General features: G+C 40.4%; 1 protein-coding gene across 1 annotated transcript in view; it reads right to left on the reverse strand.

The window, feature by feature from the left end:
* Nucleotides 1–107: 107 nt before the first annotated feature.
* The window catches only part of ANO1 (anoctamin 1), an 82,967-nt gene continuing 58,308 nt past the window's right edge, over nucleotides 108–24,766 (reverse strand). Inside the window, exons 14-27 of the mRNA XM_087742779.1 lie at nucleotides 21,300–21,382; nucleotides 18,560–18,631; nucleotides 16,562–16,609; nucleotides 15,358–15,432; nucleotides 13,829–14,030; nucleotides 12,986–13,097; nucleotides 12,330–12,387; nucleotides 12,120–12,220; nucleotides 11,524–11,669; nucleotides 9,893–10,045; nucleotides 7,583–7,635; nucleotides 5,716–5,900; nucleotides 3,796–3,901; nucleotides 108–2,788 (exon numbers count right to left, since the gene is read on the reverse strand). Of these exons, the coding sequence (XP_087598905.1) occupies nucleotides 2,528–2,788; nucleotides 3,796–3,901; nucleotides 5,716–5,900; nucleotides 7,583–7,635; nucleotides 9,893–10,045; nucleotides 11,524–11,669; nucleotides 12,120–12,220; nucleotides 12,330–12,387; nucleotides 12,986–13,097; nucleotides 13,829–14,030; nucleotides 15,358–15,432; nucleotides 16,562–16,609; nucleotides 18,560–18,631; nucleotides 21,300–21,382 (1,655 nt within the window). The 3' untranslated portion in view covers nucleotides 108–2,527. The remainder of the gene's footprint in view (nucleotides 2,789–3,795; nucleotides 3,902–5,715; nucleotides 5,901–7,582; nucleotides 7,636–9,892; nucleotides 10,046–11,523; nucleotides 11,670–12,119; nucleotides 12,221–12,329; nucleotides 12,388–12,985; nucleotides 13,098–13,828; nucleotides 14,031–15,357; nucleotides 15,433–16,561; nucleotides 16,610–18,559; nucleotides 18,632–21,299; nucleotides 21,383–24,766) is intronic.

The raw sequence follows: 24,766 nt of genomic DNA on the forward strand, positions 1-24,766 counted from the left end.
GCAGGAGGAGGACTGGGAACAGAACCTGTCCCACAGGAGAAACTCTTGCATATTTAAGTTTATTTCAAATAAGTGTTCAAAGAAAAAAAAAAAAAACAAACTAAAACAGATTTAGTATATATTTGCTTTTCTTAAAAAATGATTCCATGAAAGAGTTCTATAGTTATCTAAGTAGTAATACATTTTTTTATATACAAAATTCCATTTCAAACAATTTACTGTACAAAAGAAGAAAGTAAAAGCAACTGTTACTATTTCATGATTTCAGCAAATAATGAAAAATTCTGATAAGTATGTGTTTCGGATATAGCTCTACCATTTACAGGAATGTCAGTATTAAGTTGGGAATACTTTCGGATAAGTATTTACAGATGAAATTCCCTTTGAGGAAGTTCCCTAAGATTTCTCTTCAGAATAGGTAGTTCATGTTTGGCTTGCTTCTGGATCTTTTGGGCTACCAAGGAATGAGAGGAAGAGCACTTTTTCACCAAGATGTACGACGGAATTCTGCTTGATTCATTCCCACTCACAGTCCTATTGCAGTCAGTGGGCCTGAGCTGGTAAACGCTTACTACCAGGCGTTATGCTTATCGTGTGAATAAATCAGGCAGGATTTGGCCTACAGTAGTAAGCTATCATAAGTTGCAAATTTTAAAAATAGTGACATTCCTGCAAGTCAAAATACAACAGAAACAAGAGTTAACAAAATATAAGCCCTTTATTAATAAAAATCTTTGGTTGGATCAATATTTTAAATAAGCTTCAAGAATATTTGGTTAATACAATTTTCTTTCTTCCACATAGTTTCTTTTCTGGTACCTTCTTTGGACAGACTACAGAAAAATATCGAGTTTATCACATACTTTAAAACAAATAAATACATCAAAAGCAAAATATGGCATTTTTTTTAAGTTCTAGCATTAATCTTTAAATTAGTTTGGCAAAGAAAAAAGAAAAGGAAAAAAGAAATAACTAACTTCTCTTGAAAACAGTCTTTTGACGTTTGGTTTTGTAACAAACCATACAGTAGTTAGACTTTAAAGAAATCTTTTGTTTTTATTTTATTTTTCAGTTTTATATTTGTAATGCAAGTGCTATGGACAAGACAAAGCAATAAAAGAAATGAGGTTAATTGCACCAATATTATTTGGAAGTGCAGCTTATTGTTTGACAAAGCAAAACTAAAATGTACTATGCTTAAAAGGAGTCATACTGATGGGATTTAGCTAGGCTTCATAAGGAGGGATTTTAGACTTGCACTTTTAGGAAGCTCCTTGTACAAAAGATAGAGTATTTTAAGACAAAAGCAAAGTCCTGTAACTAACAATGTCTGGTCCTGTAGCCCCGGTGCAGGCAAAACTTCCACTGAAGACAGTAAGTGGGACATGTTTTGGATTTACTCCTCCGGCACAGCCTCTGGGAAATGCCATTCAACAGCAGAAAGTCTGCGGGAGCAACTGGCTGTGAAAAACGGGTGCAGACTCCCTTCTCCTGCAGAGGATAGAGGGCTACAGAGAAAAACCTGGCTAAGGAAGGGATGTGCTAAAACAATGGGGAAAAGGGAATTTCCTCAGCAACGATAGTGACCGAGTACTAGGCAGGGCAGTGTGAGTCACTGGAGCTCTACGTGTGCTCGTTAATTCAGGGCATTTAACGAAATGCTCTGTGATCATCGGCCTGCTGGGAGGATCTCCGAAATTGTGCTGCTGCTGCCTGGCCATGAGCGAGGAGCCGCTGGGACTGCTCAAACACAGCTGATGCAGCCTGGGGCACTGAGGTAGCTTCATCCACATCAGTCGTTCATTCGTAAAAAAGAACTTTTCCAGATTCACTTTTCTGATGTTTCTGAAGAGAGCAGTGCCCCGGTCAAGGTCTCGGGTACACAGCAGATTGCCACAAGTGCCCCACGCACCCATTTGACTCTCAAGCTCAGCGGGAGCTCTGCTTATTTCAGACCTGCAGGTTCAAACACGGAGGTTTGCCAGCAGAGCTAAACCCTGTCTTGGAAAGCAAGTCAGTCTCGTAGGCTTTACGTGGTTTCTCTCCTGCCAAAAGGAATACCAGGGCACACTCTAAAGCTGATTTTGCATATAGGTTATCTAGCTACCCCACGGACATTCAAGCCTGGGGTTCCAAAAATATTTTAAATTAGTAGTATTATTATTACTTAAAATTTACCTTTATTTAGTTAGTTAATTAATAGGCTATGGTCAAATTCTCAGAGAATATCTCTATCAAGACGTACTAAGTACCTGCATTTATTAATGCACACCAACGTCAATAGTGTTATCTATCGATGAAATATAAAAATTCCCTGCATTACTGCTTGTGCAAAAGAAAAAACAACGTTATCAGAAATAGAACGTGGTCCTCCATGTTTGTAAGAAGAGCATTTCTCACAAAGATGGGAGCAAAATGGCAGCACATCCTTCAACATGCACCAGGTTGTCCGTTAATCGAGTCCTGCCCTTTACCCGATGGCTTGTGTATCAGTGGAATGCCCCGACATACTCAACTCCCTCCTCTTCTATACATCAAGAGGATACGAATGGCAGGAGGACAAGCTCCCACTGCGGCTCCTGGAGAGTCTGGGGCTGTGATTGTTACAGTTTTCACCTTTTCTCTTGTCCTTGTCTTTCCAGGTTTCTAGCATTTGCAGCTTTCCTTGCTCTTCTCTCATGAAGACCTCCACCATGAGAACTTTCTCTTTATGAATCTGCTGACTAATGTCCTTGGGAATGTCTGGGATAATCCAGTCAACAAAGTCACTCATAAACATGACCAAGTTCTGAAAATGAAATTGTGAGAAAATGTCAGCAAGGTCACATGAAAGGATGAATGCGGGGAAGGGGCCATTTTTGGTGTACGTAGGAACTAAGAATGAAGAAAGGACAATATTTGAGTCAGCCTCAGCTGCATGTCGCAAGTCTGATACTGAGCCAAACCTGCCTCAACTTCTTGTTCGTGCTAGCAGTAGAGAAAAATGACAGGCACAGGTCTCTATGGCTTATGTACAAATACTGTCACAGCCATTTAGAAGTCCAAAGGAAACACTGTCATTGATAAATGGCTTACGAGTTTTACATCAGAACGGCAGAAGCAAATAGCAAGAAGTAAAATGATGAAAGTTGGTAAAATACATTCCAGTGAAATGTTTCTGATTTAAAAACCTTGATTCAATGCAAGGGAGGTCTTTCACAAAAAGATACATATCTTGACAAAAAAAAAAGGAATAAAAGTTTTGAAACAAGTTGTTTAGATAAGGCAGACTTAAAACACTTGTGTCACAATAACCAGCATAACTGTTGGGATCGAATAATGTCATTTAGCGAAAAATTACAAGATTTTGCTTTCTTGTTCAGATGTGAGATAAACTCTAACTGAGAAATTTTGGAAATTTCATTTCTTGGCTAGGTCCAGCAATCAGTTGGATGAAATTTATGCTGCCTCAGTGAATTTGTTGATGTCCTACTGGAGAAATTGGTGGGACCTAATTAGTATCAGCCTTGTGCTTTGCTGCTCACTAAGGTCATTACGTTGCTTCTGCATCAAACCAGTTCAGGGAATCCCTGGGAATGAATTTTTCCACTGGGGATATACCTGGGCCTGGGTGGGTGGGAGGAAGAGGGTGAATGAGGATGGGCAAATTTCTTTGCTTTTCCATGAAACACCTGAGAAAGAAGGTATTTTCTTTGGCCTAATAACTTATTTCCAAAGGTGGCTTGCCTTATGTAGCTGAAGAAATACAGGACTCTCTTCCTTTCCTATATAAAAAGTGCCTGCAGTATAACCTACCTGGAAAACTATCACAAATGCTAATCTTGCTGCTAGGACAGCCCAGAAATCCTTTGAAATGTCATACTTGTTTTCGGACCAGGGGGGTTCTCGATAATCTTTGTATCTGCAAAACAAGACACAGTAAATCACTGATGTCATTCAGAAATTTTAGCACCATGAGGAATTAATACCCGACAGTCGAACAGCAAATCGAACCGTCTAAAAGCAAGTTCACTATGACAGCATGAGGCTGCATTAACCTCTCAGAAACAAGACACAGCTGAAAGCCTCCCACAGCCTTCAAGTTTTACTCAAAATTAAACTTTCAATCTTAATACCCTTGGATGAGTACAAATAATATCAATTGTGTATAAGGTGGAGTAAACTACACAGCTTAGATGATTTATTTTCTTTTAAGATTGGTAAAAAAAAAAAACCCTATATATTTTTCAGACTAATTTTAAAGACAATGTACTGATCTCAGATCCACAGTGCGTTATGCTATGTGGTGTTCTCCTTGTTCATGAGTAGGAAAAGATCGCAGCTAAATTTTGGCATATAGAGAGAAGGTGACAATTCTGCCTTAGGTATGCCTTACAGAAAATCTATGAGCTAATCAACAATAACTTCTTAGAAATGGGACCAAGAAAAATATATTAAATTTAAAATCACAGCATCCTGTCAATATTTTGAAAGAATTAGGGTTCCCTATTTTCAAATGATTTAAAAATCCCTGGAATATGGAAGAAATGATGGGATGGGAAGAAGAAAGAGGCTGTGACTCGAAAGCAAATAAACCGGGCATTTTTGCGTCGGACCATGACACTTAACTCTTCCGTTCTGTAAGTTCTGTGCTAAAAACGTTTGCCAACCTCATTTATCCTGCGCCCAAAGACCACCAGAAGGAAAGCAGGAGAAAGTAAAAGCAAGCAAAGCTAATACATATGCAATTTTGGTTGGTTTTTTCTTTCATCTCAGAGTCATTTTTCTGTTTAGCAGTCATTTCAGCAGATTAACTTGCACTATTGAAAATCATAAAGAATATAAATTAAAAAATAATTCGATTATAAAGGTGGGTTTTTTCCCTGGTCAGTTTGTCTAAATTTTTAGTATATGTATACCAAAGTAATTTTTCTTTTTTTTTTCTCCCCTGGAATGTCTCTTCCCTCCTTGCTCTCCTCTTCCTCTTCGTACCCCCATTGTCCCCCTTTCAGTTTTGCTGGTCTAACTGCTTTCACTGTTATATTTGGCTTTGGTCCCCAATTCTAAGCGTTAAAACGTTTGTTTTGAAGATGATGCATATCTAAGGAAGCCTAAGCAAAGCATGCATTTCAGCACTGACCTAGATTGCTTCATAAGCTGAAATAGGCAATGATAATTTTTCTTTAAAAATGAAAAGAATATGTAGGAATCGTTACAGGCAGATTTCCTGTACGCTGACACTTAAGTAGATCTTAAGTTCCAGTGCAGATAAGGATGCTATTACTCTCATCAGGAATTGCTATAGAAACCGGACAAAAAAAAGAGCGGTGTACCATGCAGTCATGGTCATTATACAATAGCATGTGATACAACAATAGGACATCAGAATAACATCGTTTTGTTCCCTTAAAGCATCATTGTGCTGTTTATCATTGTTTATCTCCTCTCCTGAAAAAGGGAATATATAATAATAAAAATTTTTTGCATGAACAGACACTGAATTTAACAACGCTAATCTCTATTTCCCAAAATAATCAGTACTTCCTATTCAGGTTTTGTGTTGCTTAATATGTAAGCCAAGATGTTCAAGGCAATGGATCCATCTGATATAAAAGGCTACCAAGGTGCTAAAAAGGTATTGAAAATACAAGGGACCTGCCCCAGGAATGTAGAAATTTGTCCCATTCTTAGTCAGCTGTGAAAATACTTAAAATTAGTTATCAGTCAAGAGAGTACCTGCATATCTGAACCTCGTAGCCAAGATCCATGGGGTCGTTTGGAGCTGTTCCTGCTTGAAAATCGCTGACATTAAAAGAGGATAGTGTATGGTTCACGAAGCCATGCATGGTGCCATTCTCACTGTACATATACAGGTACACGAGGCGTGGAATGAAGTCGGATGTGAATGAGATCACAAATGCCTAAGCCATAAGAGTAAAGAGTGAGCGCAATATTCAGGCAGTGGTTCAGTTAATAATATACTCGAGTACGTCTTGCCCAAACAACTCAGGCAACTCAGGGACTGCTTCAGAAAACAACGGGGGACACTGAAGCCCACGGGGCCCTAAAAATGGAGTATTCACGGCTGCAACGAGAGAGTATTCACTGCTTAGTCTTCAGAGTTGCAGAATATTAGATGGAGTAGTGCCACATCGACTGAGATTTCTACGTGGATAACAACTTGAACTCCCCAGAGGATGAAGCGGCCGTACCCCCCAGCACCAGAGGAAAGCAAAACACGGCACTGTTTCCCCGTCCCCCCGTCACAGCTTGTCCCTGATGCATTGTATAAGGTCCAACTGATGGATTTCCAAGTACTTTTCTGTTCTGCAAACAACTGACAGTGAATTGACTCTTTAAATTCTCATTGCATTGCAAAAGGCCATTATTAGTTCTATGTGGTTTTTTAACTCCATCAGGATAAAAGGACGAGCAGGCTGCGCCCAGTTTTATTTTTATGGTTACAACAATTGCATTTTATTTGGTTATTTAAAAAGGTTTTCTAAAAACATCATACAGAAAACGCAAGACAGCCAATTCAGCCGAGTTCTTCATAACTTTAGCCTTTCTCATTTATCATTATTATGAAATGTTCTCACTGGCGTAAATCTCATGTACATGTGGAACAAACGCAGTACAAAATGTTTTACTTATTTTATGACAGAGAGGGTAGTACATAGATCAAAGAGTGAAAAATAACACCGGATAATGACAAAGAAAGACTACACGGAAGAAAAGAGGAAAAAAAATAGAGAAATTATTTCCAGAGGAAAAGAGGAGAAATGGTAAAGACAAATTAAGGCAGCATACCAAATAACCAAAGGAATGGTTTGGTTATAGCACAATAGACACCTGTGGGCAAAATGAAGGGATTTCCAGCCTGGATAATGGCAACAAAACTGAGAAGGCCCATGGACACGTGGCCATCAGCCCTACACGGCCCCTGCTTTGCTGCATTGCAAACATGTTTTCAGCTATCATTCAGCTTTTTTCTGTTCATCTTTCCCCAGGTGGGGTGCAATGAGGATGATCATTGTGGATGTTTATTCATATAGAATGTTAGATAAGTACATAAATGAATACATTAAGGCGTGCTAAAATTTTCTAAGGGCTGGGATATTCACTGTTGAAGTAAACAAAAATATTTTCATGGGTTTTCAGAGCTATCTGAGTGAGAGCAATGCAGTCCGAGGCCAGATTTTCAATGGAGGGACACTGCGCTCTGATGAGCTGAACTAATTCACCACCAGTTGACTACTGGACCCTAAATAGGTTTTAGCATTGAAATTAAAAAATACATCATCTTAGTGATAGTATTTCAAAAAAGCAAAAGTAAGCAGCTGTGGTCTTGTTTGAAGGGCAAAACCGTTTTATGAAAACATTCTGGAAAAAAGCTGCAGTGCCTACTTACTATTTTATATTATTGCTACTACTATCACAACTTTAAAATAAACACTGCATCCAATTCTCTAATATTTCAGAAAATTTCTAAACCATATACTTTCACCTGATTTTAAGGGATTTATGCTGAAATAAAACTAATGGAGCAGAATGGAAAAGCCAGCCTATTGAATTAAAATTTTATTCATGCCGAATTACTTACATTTATGATGACAGCAAGCTTTCCAATACCTCTGAGGATATTGTACCAGATTCCTAAGGAAGGAGACAAACATGTAAATGCTGTTCCAGTCATTAAAATTAGATAAATTACATTTTTAGTGAACAGTGTTAGGAGCACTTATGACTGTGCTGAACTAGAGTTATATTTTAAATAAAAAAAGAACAAATTATAAGAGATTAATTTAATGACCTGTAAGCAAAGGGAGCCCAACTCTGTCTTCCAAAGCTATGTTTAGGCACCTTTTTTTGAGAGAGAGATTTTAAGCTAAAAGCTTCTTTGAGGAGGAGAAAGGCAAGTGTGAGACAGAGGAATGCCGGCATAGGTAGAAAGAAAAACATCATGACATTTCATTCAAACTTCTCAAATGCTTAAGGAGAATAAGAAAGCTACAGATAGGGAGCTGGAACCTCCATACATGGGGTGCAGAATGTACTGGTCTACCAGTTTTAAGGATCTGAATCTGTTTCTACACCTTCTCATCACTATTGATCCTACCTCAGTTTCGAGAAAGCAAAGCTCCAGTGGAGCCACTCGATGGGATTTTTCCATTTGCATCTGGAAACCATATAGATACGGGTTTCCTCAGCATGGGCTCTGTGCACACAAGATGTAATATCAACCAACGCCACAGTGACTCAGGTTCAATGCCTCTGGATTTAGTCTGAGGATGATGTGTGAAGTCCCACAGCTCTGCCCCTTCCCCATCTCCAGATCCCGTTCCTCACGGAAGAGCTTCTCTGAAGTCTACATAAAGTGCTGGTTTAGCATACGTGGTCGTGCACCCTCGTGCCTGGCCTCTCTAACAGCCTCCTGGTGATTAGTGACAGCTTGAGAATGGCTCCTTAGTTAAAGTACTCAAACTGCAAGATTCAGTCTTGATGGAAAAATCCAGGGCGGCTACCAGATCCGCGTGGTTACAGCCCTGATGAGCCACTCTCCTGTTCTGGGTCTGAGGAGGAAGGAAGGTGTGGGAGGCTTTACACAGGGTGACATCCCTGGAAGACTCCTCCAGCCTGGCTGAATCCTTTGCTTGATAACTACCTCATACTTCATATAGCTTTGGTCTTCTGGCACGGTGTACACAAGCCAGCCTGGACAGAGTACAGGATTGAACTTCAGGAAAAGATATTGCAGTGTCAGTGAAAGCAGAGAGAGACTTCTGTTTGCTGCCAGCGGTTACCCACTGCCTTTAGCAGGTGGGACCTTCTCCCTTTCCTGAGTCTGCTGACGCCTGCCCTAAAATCTTGTCTGGTTTGTCTGTGGCCATCTCACAGTCTCTGACTTCGGGACGTCTCTGAAAGAAGTCGGGTTCTTTCACCCACAAGAGTGGGATTGAATTGCAATAAATTGTAATTAACACCCTCTCAAAACCAAAAAAAACCCTCAAGAAACCCACCACAACCAAAAAACCAACACCCCCTCAGCATCTCTACGAGAAACCTTAGCCCGCAGCATCAAATGAGCCAGCCACAAAACACTGCAAAAGCAACGTCACTGTAAAGGCAATGGCATGACAAAACGTGATGTGTTCTTCAACTCTAGGGTGATCCTAGGGCACAAGGATGAGCCCAAGGAAAAACTCTGCTTACACAGTACCAGAATGAACACTGAGTTTGGTAACAGATCATAAACTTCTCTGCTCTTGCTGACTGGCTCTGTAATATGAACAATTATTTTAATGACCTTTTTACTCGTAAGTAACCAACGTTTGGGAGAAATAGCTTCCTCATTACGTATACGCAGAGCTGTTAGCCCCCCGCAGTAAGGGGAGGACCGGGCTGTTGTCACCGTACAACCGCAGAGCCCAGTTCCAGCTAGATTCACTGCAACTTTCAAGCTTCACCCTTCTGATGTTCATGCTGAGTCGGGATGAAGGGATACATTTACACACAGACTTTTGAGTCTCCTCTCATTCCCAAGTGTATTTCTCCAGCCCAGTCCAGAGTTATTAAGTGCAGAAATTTTTGCTTCTGCAAGAAAACTGCATTGCCAGGAAGAACTGTTGATGTGCAGAACCATGCAAGATATTTCGCTATTGTATTGATCATTTTGATTTGAAAAGTGATATTGTTTACTTAATAAAATATTAATCTGAATTTAAAGCTCTGGTCTTTCTATTTTAAAAGTAAAGCCTTGATAAGTTATGACAGTTCACAGTTAAGCCACAGTCTAATGTTTTGAATTTTCCTATAAATATCTTCCTGTTAATGAAACTAACTCAGCATAATAGTATCCTGCCATCAATCCAGGAATAAACAAACAGGGATAACAATAGCAACGTGCACTTACCTATATCCTTTGCTCTGACTGCTACCGGTCTCCTCAGCTCCGTAACAAATTTTTTTGCATCTAGACGGATTTCAATGATGTTGTTCAACAAAGCAAACAAAGGCGCCAGCGGGAAGGATGCAACAAACAAAGTTACAAATCCAAACTGAATAACTGAAAAGAAAAAGCAACCATTTCAATGGCTGTGGTCGGTATTTATCGAATGCATGCATCATCTCATCAGTGCCATCCCCCCAAATTCTAACAAGATGACACTTGCTGGGAGACTAAACCACATTGTCTGCATCAGGCGTGGTTCGCCTGACTGCTGCTCCATTCGGGCATTGGAGGGCCCATTGCCCCTCTTGCAAAAGCTGGGGCTGCTGAGGCAAGGCAAAGTGACCAGAAGGATGGGGAAGCTCCTAAAACGATTTTGCCCTGGGCAAGGCTGGCACAGGAGTGATCTGAAGGAGTGGGATTATTGCAGCGACCGTCTTAGCCCTACATAAACTTGCCATGCTCCACCCGGCAGGTTTTGAGCCCTCACTAATCCCACTGGAAGCTTTCTCTTCCAAAGAATAGAAACGTATGGGCTTCAAAAGGGACACGCCTGATTCTCTGCCTTTACTGGGAATAACTTGCTTCCTACAACCTGTGATCGTATTTGCTTTTGTTTGATGAGGACATCACATCAATGTCATACCCATCCTGGTACAGTTAGAGCCCCATCTTTGTCTTCCTCTGCTGATCTCGCTAACTGCATCTTTCCTTATTTTTAGGAACCAACAGCATGACCTTGTAGTTTGTACCATTAAATTTTGATCTGTTTCTACTACTCTGAACATCAAGGTCATCAGATATTCTAATCTGCCTTTGCATTTACTGGGCATGCCAATTTTAGGTATTCGTATACTTCATTATCCTTTACCACTATTTTTGCCTAGTCATTCCTTAAAATGCTAAATAAAGTTGCTCTTCTAAGACAGATCCTTCAGGAATGTCTGATACTGTAGCAGACAGAATTATGTCGAACAGTTCTCAGCCTTTCCAAGATTCAAAGTAGGAAAAGAAATGTAGTTGTACAGCCACAGCAATATAGAGCTGATATCCAGTGCTTAATTTCCATATCACTCACTCAACATAATACATTACTTTAAAAAACAATTATATGTGATCTGTCAAGTACAACCTGGTCTACAGGCACGTATGTCTCTCAGAAGATTTAGTCCAGATTTCAGAAAAGAGAAACAATCTGGTTGGAGAATATGCAGTGGAAACTGTCAAATCTGAATTAAGTAACTTATTTCCAATGTAGGGTGCAACTGATGATAAAATATGCCTCACAATCTCAAGTTTATGCCATTTAATCATTTGCATTTGAAACTTGACAGCGACATGGCACATGGCTTGAAAGAAAATATCTACAATGTAGAGCTAAAGTAAGGGCTCATGAACAGCAGAGAGCACAGTTCATCCCTGAAGCAGCCAGCGGTTGGCTGAAACATGCCACAGGCCGAGACTCTACACTTTAATTATTAAAGTTATGCCTCATATCCACTGTCCACCAAATCTACCGTTCAAAACCCGCAGCTCTCCATCCCAATTAGTCAGAATAATTATGGTTTTAAATGCCTTCTTTCCACCTCACTCACTCATTTCCATATATTCAGGGGTGAGTCCAGCAAAAGGCTCCAGGTTATAGTCCACTTCATAACGCTGCTTTTTTTTCATGTGTTCTTCATGGTCTAGAGAACGCCGACGCTTTAATTTCATGTATCGTATAAATTTCTTCATTTTTCTGGGGGAAATGAAGATGATTCGGTTAGCGTGCCATTCCAGCCACAGCGCCCATTTTTCAGTTATTTTACATTAACAGACACAATAAGCTCCATACCTATTTTCATAAAAACTGTGCAAGAGCCACAATATGCTAAAAGTATCAGGGATCAGCATATGCAGGTAGTGAAACACGGTTATAATTGAATCACGTGTTCAGTATTACAACTCTTGCTAGCCAGTAGGAAAGCAACAGATTGCCTGCCACTTTTCAAAGACGCCTGCATTGCTGGGTGCAGTTGCAGCGAGGGTGCAGGTCTGTGCATACAGCAGACAAAGGCTTCCTGCAAAAATCTTGCAGGTAGCCTATGAACCATGTTCACGTCAAGGGGCGGTGGATACAGAGTGTATTGCATGCATTGTAAATAAAACGTGTTTAAAAACAAACAGACAAACAAAAGTCGCTACTTACGGGATGCCAATCTCAAATAAATTGTTCTGAATCAGCTGCTTGCCCAACATGATAATACTGAGCTGGATACACAACTCCATTAGGCAGCCGCCTGGAGCGCACTAGGGTGGACAGAGGAAACGGCAGTCAGAACATCGGCTGCATCCCTGTGGCAGGGGACGATGGTGCTCCCACCCAGCGCGATCACAGACAGGGTGAAAATGCAATTACCTCTTCCATTCGGAAAGAATGGAAAATGTAGACGTAGTCTCCTGGACGTCCAACAAATCTAGGGCACAATGGTTAGAATTAGAAACTTCATGTGTATTTTATACTTTTTATATTTGATTCCTGAAGTCATTTACGTCAAATTCTATGCCTTTGAGTGGGACCACCTAATGTTTAGTCCTGAAAAAGTGAACGAGAATAATTATCTTTGGTTTTGTTTTAAAGATTAAGTTCTATTTACTGAGTAAACAACTCCGTAAAACTGCAAGTCTTGTGTCCTACAATATTATAGACACACCTTGGCAGAAATCCTCTAAGGTAATCCTCACTTCATTAGCCAGAACGTGCCATGTGGAGTATTTATTTTAGCCCTGTGCTTTCATGCTGGTTGCAAGAAAAGAGATGACACTTGCTATGATATAAAGTTATGAGTGGTAAACAGACAACGGTAAATAGATGGGGGATTGTACCTGAACGCGCAAAGTTATCGTTAACAAATTTGAAACAGCAGAGTACCAGGTCCCTGCTTTATCCCATGAGGCTGCAGAGTTTTTGGGTCAATACTGGGGAGCTTTTAAACCAGATTTACTTTATTGTCCAAATACAGCTGCCTCATAAGCAACAAGCTGAAACCCTGAACAGCCTCTTGCGTTACTCACCGGCCTTTGAAGAAAGCAACGTAGAAAATGGGTGTATAGGCATTGACAAATTTCAGCAGGAAAGCTTTAAAAATCAGCCGCTCTTCGAAATTCTTGTCAGTTTTTGGCACCTCTGGAACCAATGTGACACGGATAAGAAACATTAAGCAATTATCCTACCTGCAACATTTCAAGATCTTATAAATGTGGACTTTGGAAAACATCAGCCATCTTTTAAACAAAGAGGTATATATTTATAGAAATATATGTGTATATATATCAAAGCAATATGGCCTCACTGAGGTCAGTGGTCAATCTGCTGAGGATCCCACCGTTCAGGTGTGTTACAACAGTAATTCCAGTTTCATTCCACATCTGGCTGACCCCCATGACAATCATTTGCAGATGGTCAAGAACTTATCTGGAAAGATTTCTGGACCTTTTGTCACTGATGCTTTTTGGAAATGATTAAAAAATATTTTTTCTACAGGTTTTTGCACTCACAATTTTGTATTTCTCAACATGTCTTACGCCAAATAAAAATGGCAGAAAATAAAAATAGTAATTGCGTGACATAGAATAGTGAAGTTCAAGATTAGGTTTCGGAATTTCTGCTGTATCCCCTATCCCTGTCGCCCATAACTGGATTAGTGATTAGTACTACCACTGCTGAAAGAAAAACTTTAAAAATAAAGCTGAATCCGTGTGCACTTTGATCTTTTTAAGTAGGTGGTTAGACCTTTAGCTGCACATTTGAATTTCCTGGGTTTGCTCACCAGTTTGAAGTTAATCACGAAAGCCAGTCATTTGGGGCCTCTCCTTTAAAATCACTCTAGCCAATACCAGTTGAGGATTTAAACCTACCGATCTGAGTTAGCCACCTTGCGATGCAGCCGTATACTTCATCCAGGATGATGATGACAACCAAATTGATAATGACTGCAGTGGCAGTGACGGTGACCCTAACGCTTGACCGGCCCGAGGGAGTGGAACTGATTGCCAGCGCCGCTGCAGTCGAGATCCTGTATATGATGACTCCAAACACTATAGCGAACGTCAGCCCAACCTGCAAACAAGAATAGCACAGCCTCTTATGAAAGATTTAACTATAAATACTTTGCTTGGGACTTAGCAATGACCTTAAAAATGGGATCTCTGGGCCACATCCCAAGTCCACCCAATTCTGCATTAAGGCTTCCAATCACTTTGCTGAACCGTGGGAAAAGATCCTCTTTTGCTAGTAATGTGATCATCACATGAAAAAAATGATATAATGATGCCACAATCACATGCAAAAGGCTTTTCTTAAAGACACCTAAATGTAAACTACTTGCTTATATTAAAAATATTAGTGGGCTTCCTTTCAGCTCTAACAGCAGCAGCATATATACATGGTATTTGCTTTATTATAAAAGAAAAGCGGGGTTGAAGCAGAGAGGAGTATTTCAGTTTAAGTCTGCACACAAGCCTTCGAAAACCCTACTCAGGTTCGCTATGTTCATAATCCCAAACTGAAATTAAATCTGATTAAATCAACACACTTCTGGCAACATGAAGACGCACAAAATCTTACTCAATTTTTCATTGCTTAAATAGAGGAACAATTTTCAAACGTGATTCTTACAAGGTACTGATTCTTCAGCTGAGAAGATTAGATTTACGGCATTTCATTCTTTGAAAACACAAATATTAAAAAAACCGACCCCAAAACAGAATCCCCATCCTAAAAAAACAAATGAACTGAGTTAGTCTGGTGTATTCTGCCTTTGGAAAGGGCTTAAGCTTTTTTATTCATCTCCCAATCTGTTCCATGTCTTGAATTACTATTTCCTTCAAAATTTGTGTTAAATGCTGATGCTTTATCAGCAGATAGGAAAAGGCTGCTCTCATCATTATTTTACCTTTTTCTTGAATTAAGTGCTCTGTTTGCAATTCTCCTGTTATATGGTATAAGCCCAAATTTGACTGATTTAGTAAAAATCCTTGGAATCAGGATTGCAGTTGGCCACATCATTTCTTTCAAAAAAGTTTGGTATAAAAATGAGGCCGTTCTCTACTTCCCGACTACTTTCTGAGAGGACTCGCTCTACTTTTGAAGTTTCATCCCATCAATGGTGGTGGTAATTTCCATTTCCATACCCTGTTGTTTCCCTACCCTATTTAGGTATTCGTATTTCTTTACTGGAAAGAGATGGTAAAGTAGAAATTCGAGCTCTTGGAAAGGTTTTAGATTATAAAACAATAAAACGTTTGAATTTTTTCACTGGGGAAAAGCCATTGCGAACCACACCAATCTGATAAAGTCTGTCACAGTTTCACTAACATTTCCATTGCTTCTGTTCCATACAACAACTCAGTAACATAAATTTCAGGTTTTGCCGGGTGATGCTTACCATGAAGATAATGCCAACAAAATTGGTTAAATAGGCTGGAAAACGATCCTTCCATGTCAGCTTTTCTTTATCTGTCTAAAATTTTGGGGGAAAAAAGGGTACATTTAATAAAGATGGAGTGTGTGATTTTGCGTATGTGACAAAAACAGAGAAGGGGAAAAAAAAAAAAAGGCTAGCAAATACACAACCAGTTAGAAGATGCAAAGACACAGTGTTTACAGTTACAATTCCACACAGGCAATTTGTTTACTCCGTATCTAGGTTCAAATCGGTCAAGCGCCTGCCCTGCGGGTATAAATAACCAGATTTTTCTGTATACTTTTTGAAGGAAACATGCAAATAGGCTGTCATAAACCATGAAGTAAGATCTCTCCTACTGTTAAATATTTTCTTTTGCTTTCCCTAGAAAAATTCTCCTTCTTCCCCTCTCCCTGCCCAGTTAACATTTGCAGCCTTGCAGTTGCACAACTGGTTCCACTGAAATACAGATCAAGTATGCTACTGAGTAACTCCAAGATGAACGCACAGTTGACAGGGAAGATCTCGTTTTAGTGCGTGATAAGACTTGAAATTCCTTCAATATGAGTGATTTTTAACTGACTATCCACGTAGCATTCAATGGACCACGCCAATAGGAGTTAAGGTGCGCAGGTATAATAACTCTTTATAGGATACCCTAAATCCGGTCAACCAGCCACTGCCGGAATGTGGCTAGGAAAATTTCATTTAGCACAGTATTGCTCATCTAGAGTCATTCCTAAACTTTGATGCCAGGAATTGTTTCTAAACACCAGAAAATAAACAACAAAAGGAACATTACAGAAGATGACGCACACGTTATAATGAACATAAAAATATTACTCAAATTCTATTTTTATTACATGCACAATGTCTCAAGGAAGTGCAAGCAACTCTTTCAAGACGTGGCCCATGCTCCACTGCAAAACGCAACGTCAGTCCAGGATGGTAAATCTAAGATTAGCCATGCAGTGCCATTCCCAACGCACAGAAACAGTGTCCCAAAGAGTGCTGAAGAAACAAGGGGAGGAGGGGGAAGAAACCCAGAACTGAATGTGAATATTAAACAAAGGTTCAACAGTCAAAAACAAATTGATTTGTGTCTTCCATAATTACTCATAATTTGAGTTTCTTCATAAGTTTGAATAAAAAGAACCAATTTCACCCCAGCCATGACTGTCTTAACTCTTTGTCTCCATTTGTTCGCTGTCTCTTCTGGAAAATACCGATGCTTCTGATGGCAGTCAAAGGAAACAAAAAAAGGATCGGGCAATATAGCATTACAAAGCACTGCTAAATTAGTCTATATGCTCTCTACTGACTCAGTGTACATAGCAGTTTAGTCACAAGTGAATGCTCTATTAGTTTGCTTAAGGCTTTGTGTTTCAGCTTTAGGTTAATAAAGCATAACAACAACAAAAAACAAACTCTTGCCCCAAATCCTGGGGTAGATCAAGCAGTCCTGCAAAGGATATTCCCTTTTTAATTGAGGATTGTGCCCTTCTTTTTCCTTTATGATGTACAAAGAATGTCTAAAAAGTTTTTCCTTTAAAAAAATATTTTTTTTTAATTGGACTTTTCTTGAAAATCATGAGCAATTTCTGGTTTAGCTTTAGGTATTTTTTTTCTTTAAGATTTCCAACTTGTCTTACAACTGTTGAATCTGAACTTTAACACTCTAGATCCCAATGAAAGATAATTACTGAGTCTTTCAGAAAAAACGCCTTTTCTCACGTTTCCCAAATTAGTAACATCCAAATTGAGCACAGCCCAAAAAGTTATAAATAGCCCATTTAAAAAAAAAAAAAATCCTCTCTTAATTGCTCAGCTTTCATACTCTGATATTTGGAGGCCACCATTCATTAGTTGTCCGATTACCCTACAGTCTTCCACATTTAAGACCTGAATTCCTAATATACCCAAAAGTACGGCGAGTCGCAGGTTTTTAGCAGAATACAACAAAGTCTGTATTCCAACATTCAGCAGATAACAGGGCAGCAACCCAAATTCCTTTTCTTCTGCATGGGATTTTAAAGCAGTGCTGGGAGTAAGGTATTGCACGTGACGCTGAGCCGCTTACGCGCTGCATCCTATAGATTAACGGGAACACAGCACTGTCACCTTTGTAGCGTCTTTTAAGAGGGGCCCAATGGTACTCAAGTATAAGCACATGACAAAATCAGACACTTTCAGTTTAACGCCAGTCCAATCTATGTATGTTGTCTCTTAAAGCGTATTTAATGTTAACGTGGTTATTGCAGTTGTATTTTCATAGGGTTTTCATAAAATTCCAGTTTAGGGCATGGCTGATGCTACTGTACCACTGGCAACAGATACAAAAGAGGAATTTCTGCTGACAGATTTTGTTTATGCTGGAGCATTTACTTCTCTGTTTAAAAACGCGGTGATACAAACGGCTGAATTCTTGCAGTTAAGGGGGAATAACGTCTGGTAGGGTGGAAACCAGTATGCAGGGGAGAAAAGGAGCTTTTGCAAATTGGTCTGCTGCTGACAGACAGTAAGAGGGAAGGAATGACAGCCTTCAGCGAAAGGGCAGGGAAGCTGCTGACAGGGACTGCGCCGTCTGTGGGCGAGATGCAGGCTCCCGGCGATGACTGCCAGCACCTTTTTCATGGTGATGTAAAAAGCAAGTGAAAAGCAGACATGAGCGCTACCTTGTTCAGTGAAATAAAATGGAAGTTACGTTTTTAAAAGGCAGAAAGTTATTATCAAAGCTGGAATTTGGCAAGGAAATTGGTGTTAGTACTCTTCATTAATCCTCTAGGAATACTTTTATTTACAAAAAAAAGTCTAGCAAGACAAAGAACCTCTCCGCAGAGGCTTTAGGTACTCATACTAGCACAGAATAAGATGGTTTGTTACAGTTTTCTCAAACTTGATTTGTTGGCCTAATGGGAGCGCCCCTTCCATCGGGCTCAGTTAGCTTCCCTAAACCACACTCCTGTATCTGATTATTAAAGATATTTCTAGACTTATCAGGTCTTGTGCACTGGCATACACCAAGTATCCCACGTATGCTAGGACCGAAGACATCTGGAATTTAAACCCAATGTGCAGTGACTCTATTTTTTACCTATTTCTTAGTCTTGGGCCAGTGCCTGCTATAATGACCTTCTTTTTCAAAGTTTTTTCTGGGTGAAACAAATGAATATTTTTACCATACCTCTTTATGTTTGTGTTCTTTTCTCAGTGACTTTTCTAAAACTTTAGCTTCATATTCTGCTCTCGGATGATCCTGTGAAATAAGTCATATTTAATAAAAAGCAAAATTATTTCTTTTCTATATCAGCTACATATGAACTGTTTGCAGCTCGATTTCCTGATCATTTCCAAGTTTTCTAACTGAATTCTAATTCACTTGGTATGTCATGTATGTCATTTGATAGTCGACTGTAATTAAAAAAAATGTTAAATCCCGTATCATTCACAGTTCTACAGCAGCAACTGCAGAATGATCTGCACTGACTATCAGACAGCCACATGCAATGCTATGTAGGTTCAATTTAATACATAAGAGTATACAGCACAGCCTGCAGGCAGCGTGGCTCATACCACGTGACGTTATGCTTGGATTTTAATCACCTATCTTTTTGATAAAAATCAGATTTTGCACGTCATTAACTGTCATTTCAGCAATCCTCTGCTCAGGAGGGAAACAGTTATCTGCTGTCAGTATGCAAAATACTTGGCTTTGGGATCCCAGAAAACTGTCAGTTGGGGTCTTCCCCTGATCCTGTCTTGGACAGCATCCACCGATTACCCGTGTGCATTGAAGGAGAGGGCGTAGGAAACACTTAGAAGGACAAGACAGCCAAAAGATTCAGAAAGATTCACAGATTCAGAATTCACAATAATTACTCATTCACAAAAGATTCAGAATTTACAATTATGCATCGGATGGGAAACAGAACGGAGTTGAAAAAAGTCTGAACAAGTGGAGAGGGGGAGGGTGTAAAGGCAAAGCAATCAGTGGGAGATCTAAAGAAAATCTGATGCTTGAAAAAGAAGAGGTGGAGATCAAAAGATGACATTCATCAGTAGACATGTAATAAAAAAGGTAGGAGCAATTAAAAAAAAAAAAAAAGTTTTCCAAACCTTGACTGCCTCCTTCAGGAAACCAGAAAAAAACACGAAAAACAAGAAAAAAAAACAAAAACAAAAATTTGATTACTGAACTGTTGCAGATCATATTGGATTTATATTTTAAAAATTACATGAAACAAACACAGGTACAGTGGATGGCTAGACACTACCAGAGAAAATCAGTCTGCTCATGTTCTACAACATTTATTAACATTACTGTAAGTATTGTATGAACTAGGTGTCCCTAAAACCACCAGAAGATGAGACACTTTGGGTTTCAGTATATCACTTGAAACCCCGACTCTTTAACATGATACTAGCTTAAGTTTCACCCAAATCAGAAATAGGAGGGGCTTAAATTCTTTGCTAAACCCATGTATCTAGAGTTGACTACACAAAACAAATAAAATACACTTTATTAACAGCTGCCGTTTTAGCTGTGTAGAGCTCTGAACTCAGACATGAAGGGGATAGACATCAGAAAGATACAGTTAATCCTTTCTACTTTCATGTATGCTAACAACAAGTTACCAAAAATAAAAGAGCAGTATAGTATCCAGGAAATAAATCCCTATATTCTCTCCCAGTAAAATAGGTATGATCTAGCAAAGCGCACGGCATAGAGGCTGCTGCCATAGCGCACCGAAATATATTATGGAGGAGACGAAAATATTAAGAGGGGATAATTCAAGCAGAAAGATTACGGGGGTGAGGGGAACAATAACTGTGCCAGGCTCATCAAGCTGCATAGTGTTAAACCCCGGGCCGGTGAGGTGTTGTTTCATGTGAGCAATATTTGTTGTGTATCTATTTAGAACATCTAGAGATACGACAAGGGCAGACATACTTCTTTTAATAATAACAACAGTAAAAAAAAAGGCCAGCCCGCCAGCAAACGGAATGGCAAACGCCTGTACAACCCGCGGGTCCTAGCTCAGATCCCGCAGCAGGGTTTTTGTAGCAGGACTCGTCATGTACGATGGGAAAATGGAAGGGACCTGCACACCTCCGCCGCCTCTGAACTGCAGTACAGCCCAGGGCAAGGCTGTCGGGGCTGGGACTGCGTTATAGTCTAGGAAGGTGTCTCCTTTTTTGTAAAGTGACAAAATGAAAAACAGAAAGGTGGGATACAGCTTCTCAGCTGGCTGAGGATTTTCTCTCCTTTCGTTCTAAAACTTCATTGATTTTTTTAAGACCTTTTTTCATACAGATGCGGCCCTTTTCCCTTTCATGCTATTTAGTGTAAACTTGTCTAGGGATATTGGTTTTTATTTTAGCAAATGAAAGAAAAGCCAACACCTCCACACCGTGTCCCTCCCAATGCCCCAAGCCCACATGTCTGGCAATATTTTCTTAGGTATTTTCCAAGTCAGGGCTTGATCCTGCATCGTTAAAGTTAATAGGAATTTTTCAGTGCTTTTTTACAGTGCTGTGACTTTATCAACTTCAATACATTCATTTCTGATGTACAGCAGCGTGAGATGGATGAGGTCCTAAGTTGTTAGCACCCTGACATCAGCCCAGGAGCAAGGGCTGAGCTGTATATTCCATGCCTATGCTGCTAGGTGTGACCCGACTACGCACTTCAAAAAAAGTTAGATTTTGTGGCTATACAATTATGTTTCTATGGCAACAAGACATACTAGTCATACCCTTGCTATAAAAACCTCAAATAGTTCATGCATAGGATTTTCCTTTCTTCTAAATGATGGAACCGCCCCAAGAGCAATTCCCCGTGAGGCAATGTCTATGGGCTCGGGGCAAGGAGCTATCGGCAACGCCACGGTAGAAGTCAAAGAGTCAGAACTGAAGGGACAAACCTCCTCCTCTTCAAACCCAGTCAGGTCCCACCTGTAGTTGAGACGCATCTGTTTTCTCTTCCAGTGTTCCATAAAGGTGGCAGCTGAAACAACAATTTAACAATTATTTTGACATTTTACCAAAAATATCACATCAGCCTCTGGGATTTGTCTTAAGAGGCGTGCTGGCCGTGCTTCGCTTCGCCTGCTGTACATCTGCAGGCTCTCGCCTCCAAGGTCTCAGCAGGTGCAATATCGTACCATATACCGGGCCACGTTAACTTCATTTTTGTTACTCTTTTATTCAACAGCAGTGTCTGTCTGGGAAATACTGATTAACAGTGCTAGGAGCCAACCTTTTTATCTAGGCAAGCAAGAAGAAAGGGCATTTACATCCACAGCTTCATGTGAAAAGATGCCTACAATTTTTTAAGGGGTATAAGAAAGTTAGACACCCAAACTTATTTAAATATTTGTATGTGTGACTAATGATATTGTTGGTCTTCATCGGCGTATAATTCCATTCCTAAGTCCAGACAAACCTGTGTTTTATCTATACAGAATATGAATGATTTAACTAGCCTTGTACTGATGGTATAGTTATTTCCTCAAAGATATCAAGATAAAGCATTTTAATAGTGTTATAATTACATCTGTCTAGTGGTCATAATAGTATGGTGAGCTCTAATCATCACAGCCAAGCCTGAGTACTCATGCCAGTGTGGAAGCTGCAGGTGGGCAGGCTGTTAAAGAGGAAGCCTTTAAGGGCTTTTATCATTAGAAACACTGCCGTTTTCTTTTTGACGGAGAAGACTTACAGAAAAGAAACCTCGTTAAAGCAATTCTTGAGTCCCAGCGAATGATCCCGGTCTGTATCAGTCTATCTGCCTCTGAGACCAAGCGAGTTCTCAGAGGATGTATTTAGATGCTGGGAATACACCAGTGCTGTATAATAAATAAGTGATTATGAAAGAGGCAAGTCTACCAAGAAATGGTGTTCCCAGGGGAGCTTCCCGCAGTGAGTATTAACAGATGTGCTCAGAAACATTCGTATCCAGAAAAAAACGGAGGCAGGGAGAGGGTAAGAAAGTTGAAAAGAGAGGAAAGGACACCCTGACTGGAACCAGGCTACGGTCATGACATTCTTTTGCCTTCCAAGCAAAACTCTCACGTGCAAAACTTACAAGTGAGCCCCTTTACAAGCCATAGGCTTCCTGTAAATCGGGATGGCCATAGCTGTATCTTAAGAGGGTCTGTGTCACGGTCCTGGAATTGCCTCCCCTCTCCCCACCACTGGCAGTTCTCGCACCAGGGTCTGCACCTTCCACGTAGAGCGACAAATGCAGAAAGCGAATGAGATGGTGTTTCTCAGTGCTACTAGAAATCCTTCCATGGCACTAACTTACGACAATGCAAAATGAAAAGACTGCGTCTGAAACACAGCCAGCTCATTTCAAAAGTCCTCGGTGAACGTGCCAGGCAGCGATGCACCGCTGCTTTGCCAAGTGTACCTGCATTTTCATATTTCATCTGGGCCCGTAAACATAAGCGGAACTTAAAAATTCCCAAAGGTTACTGTCCAGATGCTCTTATCTGTATTCTCTGACATTTTTAATGCCATTTAAATACTAAACAGCACTGGGCCACAGTCATGTCTAATGCTGAACTTTTGACTGGGGCTCAGTTTGCTGCTATAGCTGTTTTACGCTCCCGTAAGTGGAGTTCTCCGGGGTGTTACAATACCACCACCATACAAAGAAAGCCTGACCAAATGGTTGCTCACCATAATACCCCTGAACTTGGGCTAATTTTCTTGCTATGCTAAGGATGCCCTGGGTCACCTGAGCAGGTTACTTGGGTCTGCCTCAACTCTTCAACTGCACGTGAACCTAATGAAACTTCTCATTACATGCAGAGGTGCTCACAAATGGCACTGGAGACTCTATGTGTGCCTACATTTAGAGACAGCCAATTTTTGTTCATACTATTTCCTTAAAAAATAAGGTGCTCGTTTCATTTTTTAAAAAAACGTTTTGACAAATCCTTTAGAAATGAAATTTGCAATAACGCAAATTCAAAACTATGTGGAAAAAGTTCTGATTTTCCCAATTCAAAAAGACCTTTTTGAAACAACATTTATTTTATACGCTATTGCACCACAATAAAATTTGATGTTGACTCCGAAGAACTTGAGGAATTTCACATCCCGCTCCAAAACTATCTCAGATATTAAGCCTGATTTTGTACAGAGCACAGAAACTGGCTTCTGCCAATCTGCCTTCCTTTGACCAAGAATGTAAAAAAATGGATTGAGGGACCCACCGTTGTTTGCTGAGGAAAGGGAGGCAAACAGCATTACTTTTTGGACAACAGAGCATTATGTGCCGAGATCCACGTGGGGTTCACAGTAATGGTAAATGTGGGAGAACGAAACCGATACTTGACTCTCCACGTGAGAGAATCAGCCTATTTAAAGTCTCTGACACTGCATCCTGCTTTGGGGTATATCACATTTCTCCCTATATGCTACATGGCCAGATGATCTGTAAGGCAGTGATCCCTCCTCTCTGCTATGAAGCTGGTGGAGTTCAGCATCCCCCCACTTCCCAGCTTTCCCTCCGAGCCTGAAGTGCTCCCAACTCCCCACTGTTCCCAAAGCCCTCTGCAGGACCGTCCTTGTCCTTCTCCTTACAGTACTTGGCAATGAGCTCTTAGCATTGCATCTAAAACATCATTATCTCAAATGGAGACCTTGGTCAAAAAGACACTGCTCTACATTGAATTACGTTGAATTGTACTAATATCAGTTCAGATGAACGTTAATGTAAAAACGGTTCCCTACATACTAGCACAAATAAAAACTTGGGCTATGTTTTTTAGCATTAAACATAATCCAAAACAGGTTATTTTCTAACTTGAAACAAGGTGTACAGGAGGGGCAAACATCATGTTGTGCTGCTCTCACCGACACTGGGAGCATGGGGCTATCAGACTTCACAGCTGGGGGAATAACGCACATTTCCCTGTTCTCTGTCGCCTCTCTGTATAGGGCTCCCAGTTACAAACATGGCTTTTGGAGCCCATCAGGTCCCGTTTATCTTAACAGGCCCTCTTGGCCTTCAGCAAGGATGATGGGAGGCTCCACTCCTCCAGCACCTGTGGCTGGTGCTGGGGTGCCCAAGCAAGGAGGTCCCCATCCCTCCTCCAGCAGGGAGGAGAAAAGCCCTCGATAACCATTCCTGAGGACACTCTCGCAAAGATTTCCTGAGAGGGTTAATATTATTAACCAAGTCCTACAGACATGCCAAGAAAGGTTAAGTGATGTGCTCATAGTACAAGGGCAGTCAGCATCAGAAAAGATACCTATAACGCCACCGTTCCCGCCTCATGGTCTACATGCGTGAGGTTTGCCTGCTGATAAACTTAATTGCATCTCTGAGCACACTCAAGAATCAATCTTGGTTTGTCCTGAGACGCTAACGGCCATT

This window comes from Nipponia nippon, unplaced genomic scaffold (assembly GCF_047370975.1).
Source record: "Nipponia nippon isolate SJK-2023a ecotype South Korea unplaced genomic scaffold, ASM4737097v1 scaffold_10, whole genome shotgun sequence".
In the NCBI taxonomy this organism is placed as follows: Eukaryota; Metazoa; Chordata; class Aves; order Pelecaniformes; family Threskiornithidae; genus Nipponia; species Nipponia nippon.